Raw genomic sequence first — 18,089 nt, forward strand, 5'->3', positions numbered from 1 at the left:
GAGAAACGCCCGAGTTCCCATCCAGGCGCTCCGAAGTTGGAATTTCAAGCCTTTGAGGTTGGGCCATACACAGGCGTTCTGAACTCCCGTGACACCCTCTTCCAACCCCCGCTCAGTGCTTCTTCCCGATGCTCGATCGTCTGTTGGCGCCTCTGCCCTCACCAGGATATCTCACCTTATACCCTCAGTGGGTAGACCCTCGGTGCCTAGCACAGGAGCCGGCATACAATGGGTGCTCAATAAATCTGCATTGCAAGGCACTGCCCCCCCCTCCCAAGAATCCCAGATGCCACAAGACACCCACCACCACGGATCTCAGAGCAGGAACAATTCCCCAGAGGGGCCATTTCTAGTCCAGAGTCTTCCTTTGGGCCAAATCTGTCCCGCCTCGCCACCCGGACAAACAGAAGCTAACCCGCATGTTCCCCGTCCCCACTCCTCTGCGAAGGGACCTTCTACAATTATTTCCCTGTTTCACCACTGGGAAAATAGTCTTGACGTTGACCTCACGCCTTAACTGCTGCAGGCCTCCTTGCTCGCCTGCCTTCATGGAGAAGAGAGCCCCGTCCCCAGCCCCACTGTTGAGAGGTCATGCCCGGTGCGGGGCAGCCTCCGCGGCTCTGGCGTTGGCTCTCAGCCATGCCCGCGGCTGACTGCGCAGACCTAGACCAGCCATTTAACCACCCTAAACGTCATCTCCCCATTGGTAGAATGGGGTTCCTACCGCCTTCCTCTCGGTGATTGTTAAACAAGATGTGGTGACCATGGCCCCACGTGGCCCACTCCTGCCTGTCGAACCTTATCTGGACCACACTCCCCCACTTGCTCCAACTGCTAGCTTCCTCTTGCTCTGAGCCTCACCGATTTTGCAGTTCCTAGAAAAAAAAAACCATGCAGTTCCCTCTGACCCCTGGGCCTTTGTACATGCTTTCCCTCTACACGGAATGCTTTTCTCATCTCCTGGTTTCACCAAGTTCATGTCACTCACCCTCACGTCTTACCTCTTCAGCCAAGGTCAAGTTCTTGGCTATAATGTTTCATAAACTACACCCTTCCCCTTAGAGCACTATCTCAATACGTAATTCCAAGTAATTTAATTCCAGGTCCTGTTCATGCATATGCTCCGTGACATTAGGAATCGTAGTACTGCCTATCACCCTATTCCCGGAGCCCGGCGCGGTGCGTGGTATACACGGTAGGCACACGAGATGCTGAATGACTGAATCAGCGAAGGAGGGAATGAATGCATGTGTGACCAGGGCAGAGTCCCTTCAAGTCAGCTCTGCCCCTAGCTGGATAATTCTGCCTCTGATCATCTTTCCTCACAAGCATCTTTTCCTGCATTCCCCACCGAAGTGTCAGCAGGGAAATCAGCCAGGGCTTCAGAGGGGCAGCAGACAATGCGCTTCGGTCTGACCCGGGAGGTGGTACATGAGTCAGGAAAAATGGAGCTGGCTGCCCACAGCCCTGCTCCCCGTCCCTCTCCCGCCGCACTCCCTGGGCCACGACAGCAATTCTGACCCCCACGCTGGAATCCCCAGGCATGGGGCCTGGAGGCGTGAAATAGCCCTAGGACGAGCAGACGGGAGACCTGGAAGTCCAGTCTGGGCCCTCTGCCTCCTAACTGTGGTCCTGGGCAGGTGCTCCCGACCGTCACCCCCACAGCTCAGGCCTCAGTGCCCCCACATCCGTGAAAATGATGGGTGCAGCAGAGCTGATCCACGAGAACCTTCCCCTCCAAACTGTGGCTCCAAGACACACGGAAGAGGGCCAGAGGCCGTGAGGCCTGGAAGGCTGAGAGTCATTCGTGAGGCAAAACGGGCAGGTCTTATATTCCCCTTCACTATTATTCATATTCCCCAAATGAATGAGAACATACACTGTTTGTCCTTCTCCGATTGACTTACTTCACTCAGCATATGTGGGAGATATCAGAAAGGGAGACAGAACATAAAGACTTCTAACTCTGGGAAATGAACTAGGGGTGGTGGAAGGGGAGGAGGGCGGGGGGTGGGGGTGAATGGGTGACGGGCACGGAGGGGGACACTTGACGGGATGAGCACTGGGTGTTATTCTGTATGTTGGTAAATTGAACACCAATAAAAATTAATTTATTTAAAAAAAAAAAGAACTTGGTATCAGAAAAAAAAAAAAACGGGCAGGTCTCAGCTCAGCTCTGTTGATACTCGCTTCCCTGAAGTGTCACCCCAAAGTGTGGGAAACACGACATCCGGGGCCTGTCAGGCTGTGGGATAATCCGCCCCTCAGACCGTCCCACTGGAGAGTGTTTGGGGGTGGGCTCCGGGCACCAGCGTTTCTGGACTCCTATCCCACGGTCACTGCCCTGTCAGGAGCCAGCAGCCAGCCTGGGGGAAAGTCCTCTCCCAGGGTAGGAGGCTTGCAGGGAGGGGCAGCCAGGAGCCCGCTGGGGCTCATCCCACCCTGAGAGCTGTTGCTGGGGGCCACCTCCTGCTGCAACCCCCAGCAGCCTGGCGCAGCTGCCCAACCCTGGCTGGCTCCAAGTGAGCAAAGCCTCCGTGCCCTCTCTGGGGGTGGAAAACCAAGGTGGTGAGTGGGAAACGGGCTTAAGAAACGCAGACAGAGGGGCGTCTGGTGGCTCAGTGGGTTGAGCATCCGACTCTTGGTTTCAGCTCAGGTCATGAACTCACGGGTTGTGGGATAAAGCCCTGCATTGGGCTCCATGCTCAGCAGGGAGTCTGCTTGAGATTTTCTCCCTCTGCCCCTCCCCTACTTGTGCCCCCCCTCAAATAAATAAACAAATAAATCTAAAAAGAAAAAGAGAAAGCAGATAAAGCCTTTAAAGAAACCAGGCCGCATGGAACCAGGGCCCAGGTGGGAAGTCAGAACATCTAACGTGTCAGAGCTGGAAGGGACCTCAGTGCCCCCCTCATCCAAGGCCCCCCGATGCCCACAGTCACACACAGACAACCGAGGCCGGCACCCCCTTCATTTCACCTGATGCTCTGAGACATCATTTGAATTCTGTCCCTAATAGGTTAAAGGCCTCCAATCAGATTATGTCCCCTCTCTATTTTCCTCCTCTGCTTACGTCCCCCTTCCTCACATCCTCCGCTCTGCTTCATGTACAAAGCAGAGTTCATCTAAATCGAGGGTTAAGCAGAGGCATGGACGTGGGGACTCCTTGAAACTGTCAGAACCATGTGCATGGGTGTCCCGATGTGGGAGTGGGTCCGTGGCTGTTCTGCAATCCCCAGAGGCATCCAAGAGCCCAGAAAGACAGACTTCCTACCATCTGTGTTGATACGAAACCAAGCAAGGTGGCAGGAGGGAGGGATCATCACCAGGGTGGGTCCGCACTGGCAGTTGGAGCTGGCTACACCTGAACCCCTGCCCACCGCCCCCCCACCGTCAGAACTCAGGCAGCATCCAAGATGACAGCTCATCACCAGGGGGTGGGCACCAGAAGGCTCTAGGCCTGGTCATCTGAGACCTGTCAGAAGAGAGAGCTGCCCCCGAGCCAGCCTGAGCAAGCTCCTCGTCCACAGCCATCCCCAGGCCCAGAGAGCAGGAAGCGGCCACGCAAGCAAAGCCACACTCACCTTTGGGAAGCTCTGTCACCACCTTCCCCTCATCCTCCTCTGAGGGAAGACGAGAGGAGAGGCAGGAGGAAGGAGAGGCAGGTGAGGAGGAAGAGAGGAAAAGAGGAAAGGAGAGAGACAGAGAGATCAATTAACAGGGGTCCTTTCCTGAAAAGCAATCTGCTGAGAAGGAGGAGGTGGGAAAGCAGGAGCGAGGCCAGAGCAGAAGAGCCCAGGGAGGAGGTAAGGTCCACCGCACACGACCCTGGGGGCTCAGGATGCGCAGGTTAAGGTGGGCCTCGCTGTCAGGGACGAGGCTGTCCCCCTCACAGACCCCGCACCCAGGGCCTGCATCTCAAGCAGCAATGTGCTGGCTGGTGAGAGGCAGCCCCGATCCCCTTCTGCTCCCTGGTGACTCGGTGTCCCTGGCCATGCAGGCACCCCTGAGTGGGAGGCTGTGCCGGCCGTGTGTCTGTGTGGGTCACACAAGCGTGTCATTGCCCTCCTACCTGGCTGGATCAGTCTTCTGGTGACTAAGGAGAAAAAGCAAAGTTGGCCTCAAGAGTCCCAGTCCAGCCCTAAAACCAGAGTCTAAGGGGACAACCTTCAGGGTGGTTCAAACTTGTTCAAAATGGACACGCAGGGACTAGGGCCCTCCACTCTCCCCTTCCCCACAGGGAGGACAGGAGCTGGAGGATGTGATAAGGAAGTGGGAGGTGTGAACTAGGGTGGGGGGAGGGTTGTGTACATCTGTGTGTGTGCATGTACACAAGTGCCTGAACGCTGGGATGGTGGAGCCAGCCTTCTGGCAGAGAGCTGACCAGCTCCCAGGAGACTGAGGCCAAGCCCCCAAATCCCCAAGTCAGAGGACCCTGGGAGTGGCACAGACCTCACACGTCAATGGGCATGAAGACTGCAGAGGGACTTATCCCCCTCAACCTCTGCACAGAGAGCCCCGACACAGGCCTGACCTCACTGTGGGCACAAAGCCAGTCTGTCATCTTGTTTCCAGAAGGGTCCTGAGAAGCCATCACCTCTGGGCATTTTCTGATTCAATCCTGAGGCCCTGCCCAGGACCACAGGGGTCCTCCAACCCCTACTCCTCCCTCTGGCCTCCCCCTCCCACCTCCCTTCCAGCTAGAGTCACTCACCACCTGTAGGGTGCAACAGGATGTCCGCTGGGTTGTGGGGTTTCAGGCCTAGAGCAGACAGGGGTGTCTTGGCCAGACCCGGAGGGGAGCGCACTGTGCCAGGAAGCAGAAAGGAGACACAGGGGTGAGCCTTGGGGTGAGGGGGGTATGGGGAGAGGAAAGGGGGCAGGAGCGGGGGCACCCCTACATGAGGACGTGTTGGTGAGGGGTGGGCAGCAGGCGCAGGGCAGAGGAGCCAGCCGTAGCCCCCAGGGGTTACTGCCTTGCTCCCACGGCCCTTTCCCATCTCCGTGCTTCTCCACAGCACAAAGGGCAGAGTGAAACAGTCAGGAAATGGCACTGCCCCTCAACGGGCCCTGGCCCTGGCCCTGGCCCTCAACCTCCAGCAAATAACTTTTATGCGGGGGCCCTTAGTTGTGACACTGCGGTCGCCTGGCATCGCCAAGGCTGACAACGTACACGCAGGTTTCTCTGACTCTCTGACTTCCTCCATACTCTATCCTCTCTTCCCTCACCCTCTCGCTCCCCCCGACATACACACACACACACACACACACACACACAGTCTTCCCACGCCGTGCACCTTGATGGACTCAGAGAACAAAAGGAAATGGGAAATCAAGACGGCGGACCCTGTAAAGGACAGAGGGAGGAGGGTCATGGGCACAGCCGTGCCAACCCTGAGACCCCGGGGCAGCCCTTGGCCAAAGGTCTTTGACTCCCAGCCACCCAAGCCACTTGTAAAGCCCAGGAAGAGAGAATTTCTCAGTGTGGGGCTCTCTGTACCCCCCAAATCTGGGCGTCCTGGGAGAGGGAGAAGCTCCACAACCCTTGGCCAAGAGCACCGATTCCCTGCGCAAACCCCAGGGCCCTTCCAGGCTGCCGGGCAGGGTGAGAAGTGTCACGTAACACACAAGGTCAGGGAGGGCCGTCAGGCTCTTTCCCGTCAGCCAAGGACGTGGCCAGACTCCGAGCTGAACTGCAGGGCGGTTGTTAGGCCCAGTCACGAGATTTCTCGGTGGCAGCTGCTGCGTCTCCTGACACACCTCTGAGAAGAAGCAAAGAACTGAGCTCTGTGTCCCCTGTCACAGCTAATCGGGAGCGTGCAGAGGCCACGGGCCCTGAGGACAGGCTGCCGCACAGGTCACTCAGAGCCCCAGCCTGCCTGCCACACGCCAATGGCCTCAACAGCCTGGCTGTAGCCCTCGGATGCCCAGCAGCGCACAGCGGCTCCAGGGCCCTCCCCGGCCCTCCTCCTTTCCTAAAAGACAGGGAGACCTACAGGAAACAAAAGGCTACAAGCTACAGTCCCTCGGTGCAAGCAACACACATAACTTATCTGTGCACACGTGGGTGTGTGCATAGGGCCACACAGGAGCAGTGAGCGGTGACGGGGGTCCGGGCGGGCGCAGACTCCACCCTCACACCGTCCTTAGATGCCCAGCGGACAAATACAGCAGAGGAGACAAATGTGCACAAAAGCACACCTCCGGGTAAAGGGGATAGGTCTAGACTCACATGTCTCCATCCCTCCCTCTCCTTACACACACGTACACGCACAGATTCGGTTTCTACCACCCTCCAGCTACTGAAAATGGTGCCTTGCAACAGGCCCTTATGGAGCACTTATTAATGTTTGTCAAGTGAATGAATTTGAATGTACTTAGTTAGGGAGGAATGAGCCCAGCCTAGAGGCCACTGTCCACGGAATGACCGCGAAGCATGTGTTGGCCCAGCTGGCACAGGAGACACACAGGTCGACCACGGAGACCAGGTGAAGAGGACCAGAGGCGGTGGGAGGGCTCTCCTGCTTCCACCCCAAGCACCTCCAGCTCCCTGGTGGCTCATGCTCCGGTCCCCAAGCAACTGGCTCTCCTGCTGAGGCCCTGAGTGGGTGGCCCTGAAGCCAGGCAAGGCTTTTGCTTCCCAAGAGAGGAATTCCTCGAATTTCTCCGCCTCTGTCCTCTCTCCCAAGCCTGTGCATTGATGAAACCTCTGACTTCTTCTCCCGGAGGCTGGGGCAGCAGGGCTGGCCAGGGCAGGCCGAGAAGAATGGGAACAGACACAGATGGCAAAACCTCACCCTCGCTCGGCCCAGATGGCTTCCATCCCAAACAGGGTGATGGCCAAGATCCTGGCTGACTGGACCAACGGCAAATCAGAGCCAGGCGTGAAGGGGGAGGGCGAAGACCACCCTCAGGAGGGACAGCAACTGATTCCACGGAGTCACAAGAGGCCACAGAGATGCCTCTTCAGTGGACCACCCTGGCTTGCACTGGTCCAATATGGTAGCTAGGAGGCTCATGGGGCTACGGTGCCGGCTGTGTAGCCGACCAGAACCGAGACACGCTCTCGGTGTAAAACGTACACCGGATTTCAAACACTTGCTATGAAACAAGAAGGCAACGTATCTCCTTAGATTGATTCCACGTTGAAATTATGATATTATAGATCTTGGGGATTAAGTCAAACCTATTAATTAAAAATAATTTCACTGGACTTTTTACAGGTTAAAAAAAAAAGATGGTAAGGCATGTCCTTAATATTTTTATCTTGATCTACCTATTGAAATCAATAATATTTTAGACATTTGGGGTTAAATAAAAAAATATTAAATCTACTTCTCTAGTTTTCTAATACGTATTTCAGCGTAGCCACTAGAAAACGTTACATCACAAACATGGCTTGTGCTCTATTTCCTTTGGACCATGCTGCTCCGGGGAGAAGAGCCACGGCTCCCACTCACAACTCCAGCCTCCTGCAGGCCCCAGAAGGCAGCCCACACAAGTTCTGCTGGCACAGGGGTGCCACACTCTTCCCTCCTCAGGACAGCCAGCCCCCAGAACATTACCGCCAGTTCTGCTCTTCCGTGCTCACCCTCCTCCCCTCCGTCATCTCTCCCTCCTCTGCTGCCGGGAGGGAGGCCTGTCACAGGGGCTCTGAGTCCTCAGTATTCTCCCATCACTGCTGTCCCACAGCTGCCCCCTACCAGCTCCCCCTGTCTCTTCTATGCTGTACTCATCCGGGTCTTCTCTATGGGTGGAAATGCCTCTGCCGTTTGGGGATTTGCCTCTCCAGTGAGTGCATCAGGGACTAAATGTTCCTGCCCGTAGGCCAAGAATGGATGAGATGGGGACTCTGACAAGACTGAGTGTTCTAGGCCTTTCTTTCCCTGATGGCAACTAAGTAGGTTGCCTGAAACAGAAGAGGTGCCTAGATGTAGACAGGATTGAGGGTCAGGAGCAAAAAGGTCAAGAGGCATCTCAGAGATATGCCACCAAGTCACAAGAGTCACTTTAGGATGGAGGGGGTGTATTTTGCACACAGGATGCCAACACTCTCAAAGCTTAGGAAAATTCTAGACTTTGGGAGGCCAGGGACCCCACAGAAGGTCAGCAGGATCCGAGCCTGTGGCTGCTGCCCCCTTACATGTGTGCACGGGGACAACGGAAGGAAGAGAAGCAGGGCAGGGATGGTGAAGTGCGATGCGCCATCCAGTGGGGGGAAGGACAGATCCTGGCCCCGCCCTGCCCCACCAGCATCTGCCTGCAAACCTGGGGCGCTTACTCAGGCCGGGGCTGAGAGAGGGGCTTGAGGGGACCCAGGGAAGACAGGGTAGTGAGCAGCTCTTACCCCCGCTGGGCGGTGGGCTGGTCGGGGAGGTTCCCTCCATCTCCTCAAAGGCCTCCTTGTAGCTGTGCAGATGGGGCTGCAGGACAAGAACAGGGGAGTAGAGGGGGATGCCCACTGCTGGCCGTGACCCTGAAGAGCAGCGGTTTCCCAGGTAACCAGCCCACCCACCCCTCCTCGGTAAACACAAAGGTCAAAGGGACATCCCAGCCATTCACAGCCCCACCCACTCCTTTGTCACTGACGGAATGAAAAAAGGCTCTTTGCAAAGCCAGGGTCCCCCACGGTCCCTGCGGGTGGAAATCAGGAATGCTTGCCTCGGAAATTTCCCCAACAGGGCCAAAGAGAAGGGGCTGGGGACAGGGGACTCGGATCCTGCCAGAAGGCAGGAGAGAAAAGATGTCCAAAAGCCATTTATACCCAGAATAACACACTAGCCTGGATTTTATCAGACATGGGCCACTCCGATCAGAATCTTCCAGGACGTACGTTTAAAATGCATATTTCTGGGCGCTGTCCCAGATCTAATATGCGGGAATCTCTGGAGGTGGACTTGGGAATCTATGTATTTGACAAACTCCCCAGTGGTTGGTATGCTCCTTGAAGTCTAAAATTCACTGCCTCCAACTACTGAAATGTCCCAGAAATGCAAACCTTCTGGCATTGGAATCAGATCTCCCAAGAAAACCCTATACCTAGAAGGAATACAAAACTACTCTCGTCAGTCTGTATGATCAAGTTTGGAGGGTAAAGACGGTGGTCATCTGTGTCATACCCGGGACCCTTACCACCCTACTACACAGTGCTCTTTAGGAATCCAGGAGGGAACTCCAATCTCAGTGTTAATCTGAGAAGTGGGAGCATAAAAACTACTTAGGGACGGAAATGCCAGATTCCACACCCCAGAGAAGAGACACAGGGGGAGGACTGCGTTTGCTGAAGGGGCAGTGCCACTCAGGTGACTATCTGGCTCCTGGATAGCTCAGATGGGCCCCACCCCTCTCTCTGGCCACAGGATGCTGCCCAGGGACTCACCTCTTTGGGCCGCCCTCCAGGATTGAGGGCGATGGTGAGAGCCAGCTCGGGGGACACGCACTGAACAGGAGAACGAACCCCGGGCTACGGGGAGACGCGGGTTCTGGAGACTGGTTCTCGTACTGTCCATCGCTGGCTGCCCGCCTCCGCAGAGGGGCTGGGGGCTCTGCAGGCTGCTTCTCCCGAGCCTGCACCCCTGGGAGGAAGGCAAGACAGCGAGGGCAGTGAGCATATCAGGCGAGAGAGGATTGGTCAGGCCCCATTTCCCCAGAGAAGGCAGGGCATGGTAGCCAGGGGCCGCGCTGGAGGGGGCCTGTCTCCCCACAGGACTCCCCACTGCCTCCCTCTGCCCACCCCCCACCCCTGGCTTTCTCTGCAGGGTGGGGGATCTGCTTAGGTGGGGCTGCCCTTTCCTAGGAAGCTCTGCCCTGCACAGGGTTGAGGCCCAAAGCGCAAAGGGGGTGATACAAGAAACAGATGTCAGCTCCTTGCAAACCCTGGAGGCAGAGGGCCAGAGCTTCCAGGCAAATGAGGGAAGGTGGAAAGAGGAGAGACAGTCTCCAAGGTGACCGCATCAACCAACAAGCAACATCAGGCCCGGGGGAAGAACTTTGGAAAGAGCAAATAATGCATCATCTTGCGAGTGGTGCTCTCGAGAAGAAACAAAGAAATGACAAAGTCTTGTGAAGTCCTCGCCCCCAGCTGGCCCCTAGGATACCGCTGGCCTTCTCTGGGGTTCCCCAGCCCTCGTCCCGGCACCCCCGAACCTCTTGCCAACTCCCCTTGTGCCGGCCCCTCGTCTACCCACCCCTTGCTTCACCCCGAAGATGGCCCGGCTCCCACCCTGCCCCTCCCAGCAGAGCAGCAGGCAGAGGGCCCGAAGTCATGTTCTCCATCTGCTTTTCTGTATTCCCTTCCATCCCACAGGCCTCGGCATGTTGTTAGCCTAGCCCTCCTTCCTTCCCACTGGCTTCCCACAGCTGGGCTGAGGCACGGAACCCATTGCCTCATGGAGCTGGCTCCGGAATCCTAGAAAACTCACTCCCTGGGTCCCAGAGGCCAAGACCCAGCCTGAGGACAGGCTTCCTGTCTTCCCGAGCCTGTGCGAGGACACTTTCAGCTCTGCCCAACCCGCACCCTGGAGGGGGGGCAGGTGAAGCCAGGGGAAGGGGGCTGGGACAGGGCCAAGGGCACGTGCGCGCCTGGCCGCCCCGGCCTCAGGCTGACGCGTCTGGGAACACCGCCCCGTGGCACACTGCACACAGATACACATGCACACGCGCACACCCCTGGCCCCTGGGCGTGCACCACGGGAGCCAAGCAGTAATCACCCTCATTCAGCCCGAGTCATCTGCCCTCCACGGTGGGGTCTGCGTGGCCCCGGCGCCCCGGCCCCCCAGCTCCAGCCTGGTGCGGCCACTAAGGCTGCCGGGAGAGCACACACTGGGAAGCCTCCCTACTTGTCACGAACAAGAGGCTGCCGAAGCCAAACTAGGGGCGGACACACAGTCACTCCGAGCCACACACTCATACTGTCGCGTAACTGGGGGCCCGGTCCAGACAGCAGTAGGACTGGCGTGGCAGTTACAAGGCAGAGGTTTGAGCCTCCACTTCGGGGTCTCTATCACTCAGAGGCAGCCCGTTCTCTTTCTCAACCAGGAAAAAAGAGCCCCGGATGGGGACAGTAAACCAGACCCACCAACGGCTTTACTTAAAGGCAAATAAACCCTCCCCTGAATGTGCCCCTTATTTTCCAAAGAGAAAAATGGGGGTCACATAGTCCTAATAAGGGTCTGTTATGACCATCAGCCCGGATTAAAGATGCAGGCAGGCTCTCACCGGGCTGAGCAGCACCTGGGACCCCGGGCTGCGGCCACCCCAGGCTCCCAGCCCTCAGAGAGCAGCCAGCTGTGCCTGCCCCGGGGCCCCCTGCTACACCCTGCACTGAGCCCCCTCCTCCCAGGCCTCCTGGGCCGCCCGCTCCAGAGCTGCCGCTCGTCTCATTCCTGGCAAAAACATCAGAAAGAAACAGACATAGCCATTGATTTTCTAATAATAATTGTGACAAAGGAGGCCCATTTGGGAAAGGCTCTTGGGGTTTGGAACTAAGTTCGGCCCCAAGGTTAAAAGAAACGCATTAGGGCTGGTTTCAGTTCCGGCTCACCCAGCCCGGCAGCCTGTTTCTGGCAGATCTCTGGGCCTTTGCAAGGAGTGGCCAACTTCCCTGCACGGGGATCTGATATCCACCCTTGAAAAGTGGGTCTGTGTTAATCAGAGGCCCTCAGTCTCCTAGGGGGACAGAGAAAATCCTCCCCGGTGTGTCCAGAAGCATCCTTCACGTTCAGGTGCTGCAGATGGTTGCAGCCGCCCAGAGAAGGGTCCAGAGTGCCAGAGTGGGGGGCTTCCCAGCTGTGGAGGATGCGAGATCCTGGCACAGTCAGACATCTGAGGATGATCACAGCTCCTCAAGTGCTGAGGCAGGGGGATGGACAGGACTATCTCCAAAGAGCTAGCCTCCGCAGAAGGGGGAAGACCCCACATTCCACTCCCATGGAGATGGCCTCTCCCCTACAGTGAGCCCCAAGGCACCAGTGGCCAGTCAGAGTCTCTCACATTCTTTGAACACAGTATCTCACTGTTGTCCCCTTTGGCAGGCCCAGATATGCCCCAGAGAGCTGGAGAGCCATGTCCCCTCGCTCTTGTCCTTCTCCATGGGAGGGGAGACAGGGCATGGCCAGGGGGAGGGAAGAGAGCCCCATTGTTCCCTGGCCAAGCTGGGACAGCTGGACACAAGCTAACAGCCAGTGTCAGAGAGAGAACACCCCTCCCTCATGTCCCAGAGACTGACCGACCATAACAACAGGCTTACTCCCTGCCACCCTCCTCCCCAGCGCCACCCTCAACCCCAGGACTTTCTCAGTCTCTTGGCCCTGTCCCCCGTCTCTGCCCGGGGCCTCTGCGTCCACGTGCTCCACTCCACTACAGGTGCACACGCACAGCACACACACACATGGACACACACACACACACACACACAGCCTTCACCCGGGGTGGCGGTGGGTCAGAGTCGCCCTCAGAGCCTCTACCCCAGCAGGAGACCCTGGGGCTGGAGGAAGCTGGTGAAGAAAGGTGGAAAGAACCGGCCCGAGGGGCTGAGATGTCTTCGTCCTAGCGCCAGAGCATGAGGAGTGCGATGACCTCATGGCGAGGACGTGGCCTTTAGGATCAAAACAGTCAGCAGCACTCGGTGTCCCTTGGAGGCTGCTTTGGGCCCTTCCACCACCTGGATGATGACAGTCACCTCAGCCCAGGGCCTCCACCCCGGCCACCAGACCTCAAAGAACAGGGTGCCAAGACAGCCCCATTCCTGGGGGTCCTCACTCCGGGGGGCACAGCTGGCTCCAAGCCCCGCCCCCCTGACGTGGACTGGACCTGAAGCAATGAATCCCCTTCATCTAACACACACACACACACACACACACACACACACTGCGCTTCTGGGGGCCACAGCCCTAACACACAACCATATACCCATTTCAGCAGAACACAGGGGCCCACCACCCGAGTCCCATGGACAAATGCCCCGGTGTCAGGCATCATCACGTGCCTCCCCGGACTGGCCGTGTCCACCCCCACGGACCCAGCTCTTCTTTCCAGCCTTCCGATTTCCAGAAGCCTGGATTCCTCAGCTCCAGGTGACGGGGCTGGGTGTCCGACGGCATGCTTGGGGCTCCGAAAGCCAGGGTATCCGGGAGGCCACCTGCTGGGCCAGGGCACCAGAAAGCCACACGGCGATCACACTAGCAGCCCCAGGGCAAGCCATGCCAGCTCCCCTCAGGACAGGCCCACCACCCCAGAACTGCCCCGAACCCCCAGGTCCAAGTGAACACTGCACTCCCCACCACTGGGTTGAGGAGAGGTGAAGGGAGAGAGGGGAGGTGGAGGACAGGGGGCATTCTGCTAGAGTCATCTCCCCACTTTCCATGACGGGGAAGAGGAGGGTCTGTGCAAGTACCAGATGCTGCCACAGTGGCCACCAGTCCCTATGACCCCCTAAGCCTCTTCCCAGAACTGCTCAAGGCCACGGCATGGGGCAAGCCTCAGCATGGCCTCCTCCCTAACCTGGGCCTCCGGGCTCAGAGGCACAGGGAAAACAGTGAGGTGAGTCTCCCCAGAGCTAACAGCCCGTGGGCCTGTATGTCCAAGAGACCCAGGGCAGATGTGAGGGGGCATCACCGTCAAATAGAGCAACGGGATCCTTGATGAAAGGTGCACCATACTGGGGCAGGTCAGGCCACCGTGCAAAACACATGTGGCAGTGCTATGATCTCTCCATGTTTCACGTCAGGAAATTGAGCTGAGTAATTAAGAAATTTGCCCAGAGTCACAGAGGTGGTCACAGGCAGAGCCAGGACCACACCCAGGGCTTCTGACTCTTGGCCGCGGGTCCCAGGATCAGAGATTGGGGATGAGGTCAGAGGGGATGCTGCGTCCCCACGGAGTACCGCACTCGAGAGTGGACAGAGCGGCAGGTGCTAGGGCGCCACTGTCTGTCATGAAGCCTGGTGGCCCATGCAAAGCACAGTCTGGCTCCTGCTGAGACCCTGGCCCAGCAGCCTGGGCGGTCTGGCGAGGGTGGCCGGAGAGCCGAGCTGTCCCCACCCTCACCGAGCACGCTCAGTGCAAAAGCCTGAGTGTACATGGGGAATCTGGAAGCTCATCTAGTCACCCCAGACCCTGTGTCCCCAGCAGGTAAGGCCAAAGCCAAAAGCATCAGGCCTGTGTCCATGCGGAAGTGGGAGCACTCGCTCATGCAGAAAGGAAGGGGAGAGGGTCTCGAGAGAGGGAGGAGGAAGTGGGCAGGGCAGGGAGGCAGTAAGGAAGGGAGGAGGGGGCAAAGAGAATGGGAAGAGATGGAAAGAGGAGAAAGAGGGGAGGAAGAGAGGGAAGGTGGACAGGAAATGAAAGAGGACAAGAGAGGGCAGAGGTTTGAAGGAGTGGCCCATGAGAGAGGGGGAAGAGAGGCTGAGAGCCACAATGAGGGCCAGAGACTTATAAGGGGGAAGGGGGTAGAGGGAAGGGGTGGAGGGGCGGAAGGGTGGAGGGGTGGAGGGGAACCAACCGGAGAGGGAAGAAGATGGGAGCCGGTGGAGAGGAGGCAGCCGGGAGCCGGGGTGCCCGAGGCCCTGCAGCTTGGCGTTGTACGCTGCCCACCCCCACCCCGGGGGAGCCGGCAGGGAGGGGGACAAGCAGGAAAGGAAGGCAGGGGCAAGGGGACCACACCAGGCAAGGAAGGCACCACGCCCACAGCACAGGGGACGAGGGACACCAGACACATGGAGAACGCAAGGGACAAGCCATCAAACAGACGAAACAAAACAAAAACAAAGAGAAAATCAAGATTAGTTGGTGTTCTGAGTCTGGGAGCCGGCCACACGCTGGAGAGAGGTTGGGGGGGGGCGGCTGTCAGACAAGAAGAGAGGGTGCGTCCAGGGTCCTGCTTCCCCAGGGGCAGGGGGGCCTCCTGCTGTCCTGCAGGACGCCACACCTCTCTCTTTTCTCACCCCAGCATGGGGCAAGCAGGGGCCGGTCAGGGACCTGGAGATGGATTCCCACTGGCCCACAACTCACTTGCCCCCACGGTCAGCATGGCCCCAACCTGGGACCTCTCTTCTCTCATGGTCACCTGCCTCCTTCTGGACTCAGCTGTGACCCCACCAGCCTGAGCCCAGGGGCCACAGTCCCGAGCATCCATCATCTCCAGGCCGCCAGTCCTTCCCCTGCACTCGCCTTCATAACCCTCTTCCGCGGAGTCCCTTACGTTTCTACTCCTGCCCCCAAGCTGCCGGGCACCACCAACAAGTCCTTCAGATGAGCCCGCCTGGATGCCCCATAAAGACCTGCCGTGCCCTCCTGTTCTCCACGCTCGCAGACCCCCTGACACCGCAGGGGCCGCACGGGAAACCGCGCTCCTTCACCAAACCTCTGCCTCACAAGCTGCTCCACACCAGCTTCTTGGCCCCATCCTCCCTGTGCCTCTACCTGCCAAATGTGGGAGGCTGTGGGACTCAGCCCTGGGAGCTCTTCTGTACCTGTGGTCCCCACTGGGCACCATCACGCAGTGCCACGCTGCATGTGACATCATACACTGGCGACATCGTATACTGGCATCATTGTGCCACTGCTTCTAAGCTCCAAACTGTCCCCTCAGAGCTTTTGAGGGCATCTGCAATCTGTCATGGCCAAAATCACACCTCGGACGTTCCCCCCAAGTCTGCCCTTCCCACGTTCTTACCAGTCTCAAAAAAGAGCAGCTCCACCCTTTAGTTGCTCAGGCCCCCAAACCCTAGAGCCGTCCTCGACTTTTGTTCCCATCCCACATCTAGGCCTGACGGCCCCACCTCCAAAGCTGTCTAAGATCTAAGCACTTCTCCCCATCTCCACAGCCACCACTCTGATCAATAGCAGCAGCCTCCTCACCGGTCTTCCTCCTTCCATCCTGGCCACACTGGTCCTTTTAGAACAAGTCAGACGATGTCACTGCTCTGCACACAGCACACAGAGCAAAAGCCCAAGTTCGTATAATCACCCACCAGGCCCCCCGCAAGCTGGCCCCCAGGCCTATCACCTCTCTGACGTTGTGCCCCACTACACTCCTCACCTCAGGGCCTTTGCACTTGCTGTTCTATCTGCATGTTCCCCCATAGCCCAGTGTAGCCTTCCCTGATCCTGTGTAAAATGCAACCACCCACCCTCCCTCTGCCGCTCACTGCTTTATTTTATCTCTGTGGCACTTATCATCCATCTGACATAATATACATGCATTTGCTTATTTGTTTATTGTCCCCTCATGGAGGCAAGAATTTTTACCTCTTTTGTTTACCACCATTTTTCCAGAGCCTGGACTAACACAGGCTAGGAATTCACGCTGAATGAATGACTGAATGGGCCTTGATATCATCTCCTATTTCCATACAATGAAATGTAAAAGTTGGGTTCTCAGTTCAAGGTCCCAAAGCCTGATACCGGTAATTCCCTAAATTTGTATTCACCCTTTATTCCTACTTCACAGAAGAGGTATCTCACCTCCTCGTTGAGCCTAAATCACCCATCCACTTGGGCTCCCAGGCCTATATCCACTCTTACTTCCTTACTGATCTTATTCTTGCAGTTTCTTTCTTTCTCTTACATTTTTTTTCCACTTTTGATTCCCTCCATATTCAACCTCTGCTTCTCCTCCTCTAAAAAACATTCTCATGGCTCCTATATTTACAAAAAATAAAAAATAAACAAATAAAACTCCCAGCATCTTGCTACACTCTTTAGCTACCCATTCTCTTCCGTTTTATCATACAACCACTTGAAAGAACAGTTGACATCCTGTCTGCGCTGCCTCTCTGCACTCACTTCTCAGTCCCGCGGTCTGCTCTCTGTCATGACCACTCTACTGAAAATATGTCTTTGAAAATCCCCGGGGCCACCTAATTGGCAAGCCCAGTGGATTTTTCCCAGTCCTCCTCCTCGTGATCTCTCCAGTGACATTTCGAGCCCCGCACCCCTCCTTCTGGAAACCCTTTACTGTCTTGACTTCTGTGGGGACCCACTGTCCTTGTCTTCTCTCGCTGTCCTGAACATTCCTTCTCAGCACCACCCCCCTCCATTCCCCTCATGACCATTTCACCCTAAGTTTTTTTCTCTCCATGCCCTCTGACATAGAGATCTCATTCATGGCCAAGTGTTAATCTACATCGTTGTGAGGACGACTCCAAAATCTATAGTTCTTTCTACTCTTTCAAGCTCCAATTCCAGATGTTTAGCTGCTTTCCCTACATCTACTACCTGCAGGCTCCGCCATTACCTCAAACTCAACATATGGAACACTGATGTCTTCATCTTACACAAAATCCACTTCCCCTAAAGCCTGGCTTATTAATGGAACTGGCATTCTGGTCCTATTCATGGAGCCCCAGATCCATCTTTGGTGTCTTCCTCTCCTTCACCCCCTATATCCAATCAATTTGTAAGTGTACTGGTTCCACTCTCGTGGTATCCTTAGCACCCATCTCTTTTTCATCTCCATGGTCAGCACCCTCATGCAATGGCCCAACCCAGTCTATCTAATAAATGACCACATCTCCCAACTCAGAGTTGGAAACTCTCTCCCAACTCAAAGATGCAAACTCTCCTATTTTGCATCCTTCCTGCCCAGATCCACCAGATACATCTTCCTCAATTACAGCTCTGATCGTGGCATACTCCAACTAAAACATGGCCGTGGCTCCACACTGCCACCAGGCAAGATTCAAACTCCATAGTCTAGTATTTTAAGACCAACAACCTGCAGGCCCCAGGCTACCTTCCTTGACTCTCTCTCACACTGCCTATATGCTCTCAATCTACTATATTTGTCAAACACTTCTGCTTCCCTATCTTCACTAAGAACCCTGTCTCTCCAATGACCCCAACCAGTTTCCAACTCCTACACCTCTCCCAAGGTTCTATTTAAAACCCAGATTAAACACACTCCTCAATTTCTTCAGCTGATATGGATCTTTACCTTTTCTTTACTCCCACAGAATTTTCTCTATAGCTCACTTATTAAGAATGACTTCATTTTAAAGTTCCAATTCTTTCTCCTCTTACTAAACTCTAGACTCCTTAAAGATAAGATGCACATCTGATCTCCAACATGCATTGAAATCTCTACCTCTAG

The 18,089-nt window shown here is 56.3% G+C and overlaps 1 protein-coding gene across 1 annotated transcript in view; it reads right to left on the bottom strand.

Annotated features, from left to right (window-relative positions):
- The window catches only part of TNS1 (tensin 1), a 229,151-nt gene that overhangs the window by 25,014 nt on the left and 186,048 nt on the right, over nt 1-18,089 (bottom strand). Inside the window, 5 exon segments of the mRNA XM_055345038.1 lie at nt 3,582-3,620; nt 4,712-4,804; nt 8,345-8,420; nt 9,377-9,462; nt 9,465-9,572. Coding sequence (XP_055201013.1) covers nt 3,582-3,620; nt 4,712-4,804; nt 8,345-8,420; nt 9,377-9,462; nt 9,465-9,572 — 402 coding nt within the window.

Source organism: Nyctereutes procyonoides, unplaced genomic scaffold (genome assembly GCF_905146905.1).
Source record: "Nyctereutes procyonoides isolate TBG_1078 unplaced genomic scaffold, NYPRO_anot_genome, whole genome shotgun sequence".
Lineage (NCBI taxonomy): Eukaryota > Metazoa > Chordata > Mammalia > Carnivora > Canidae > Nyctereutes > Nyctereutes procyonoides.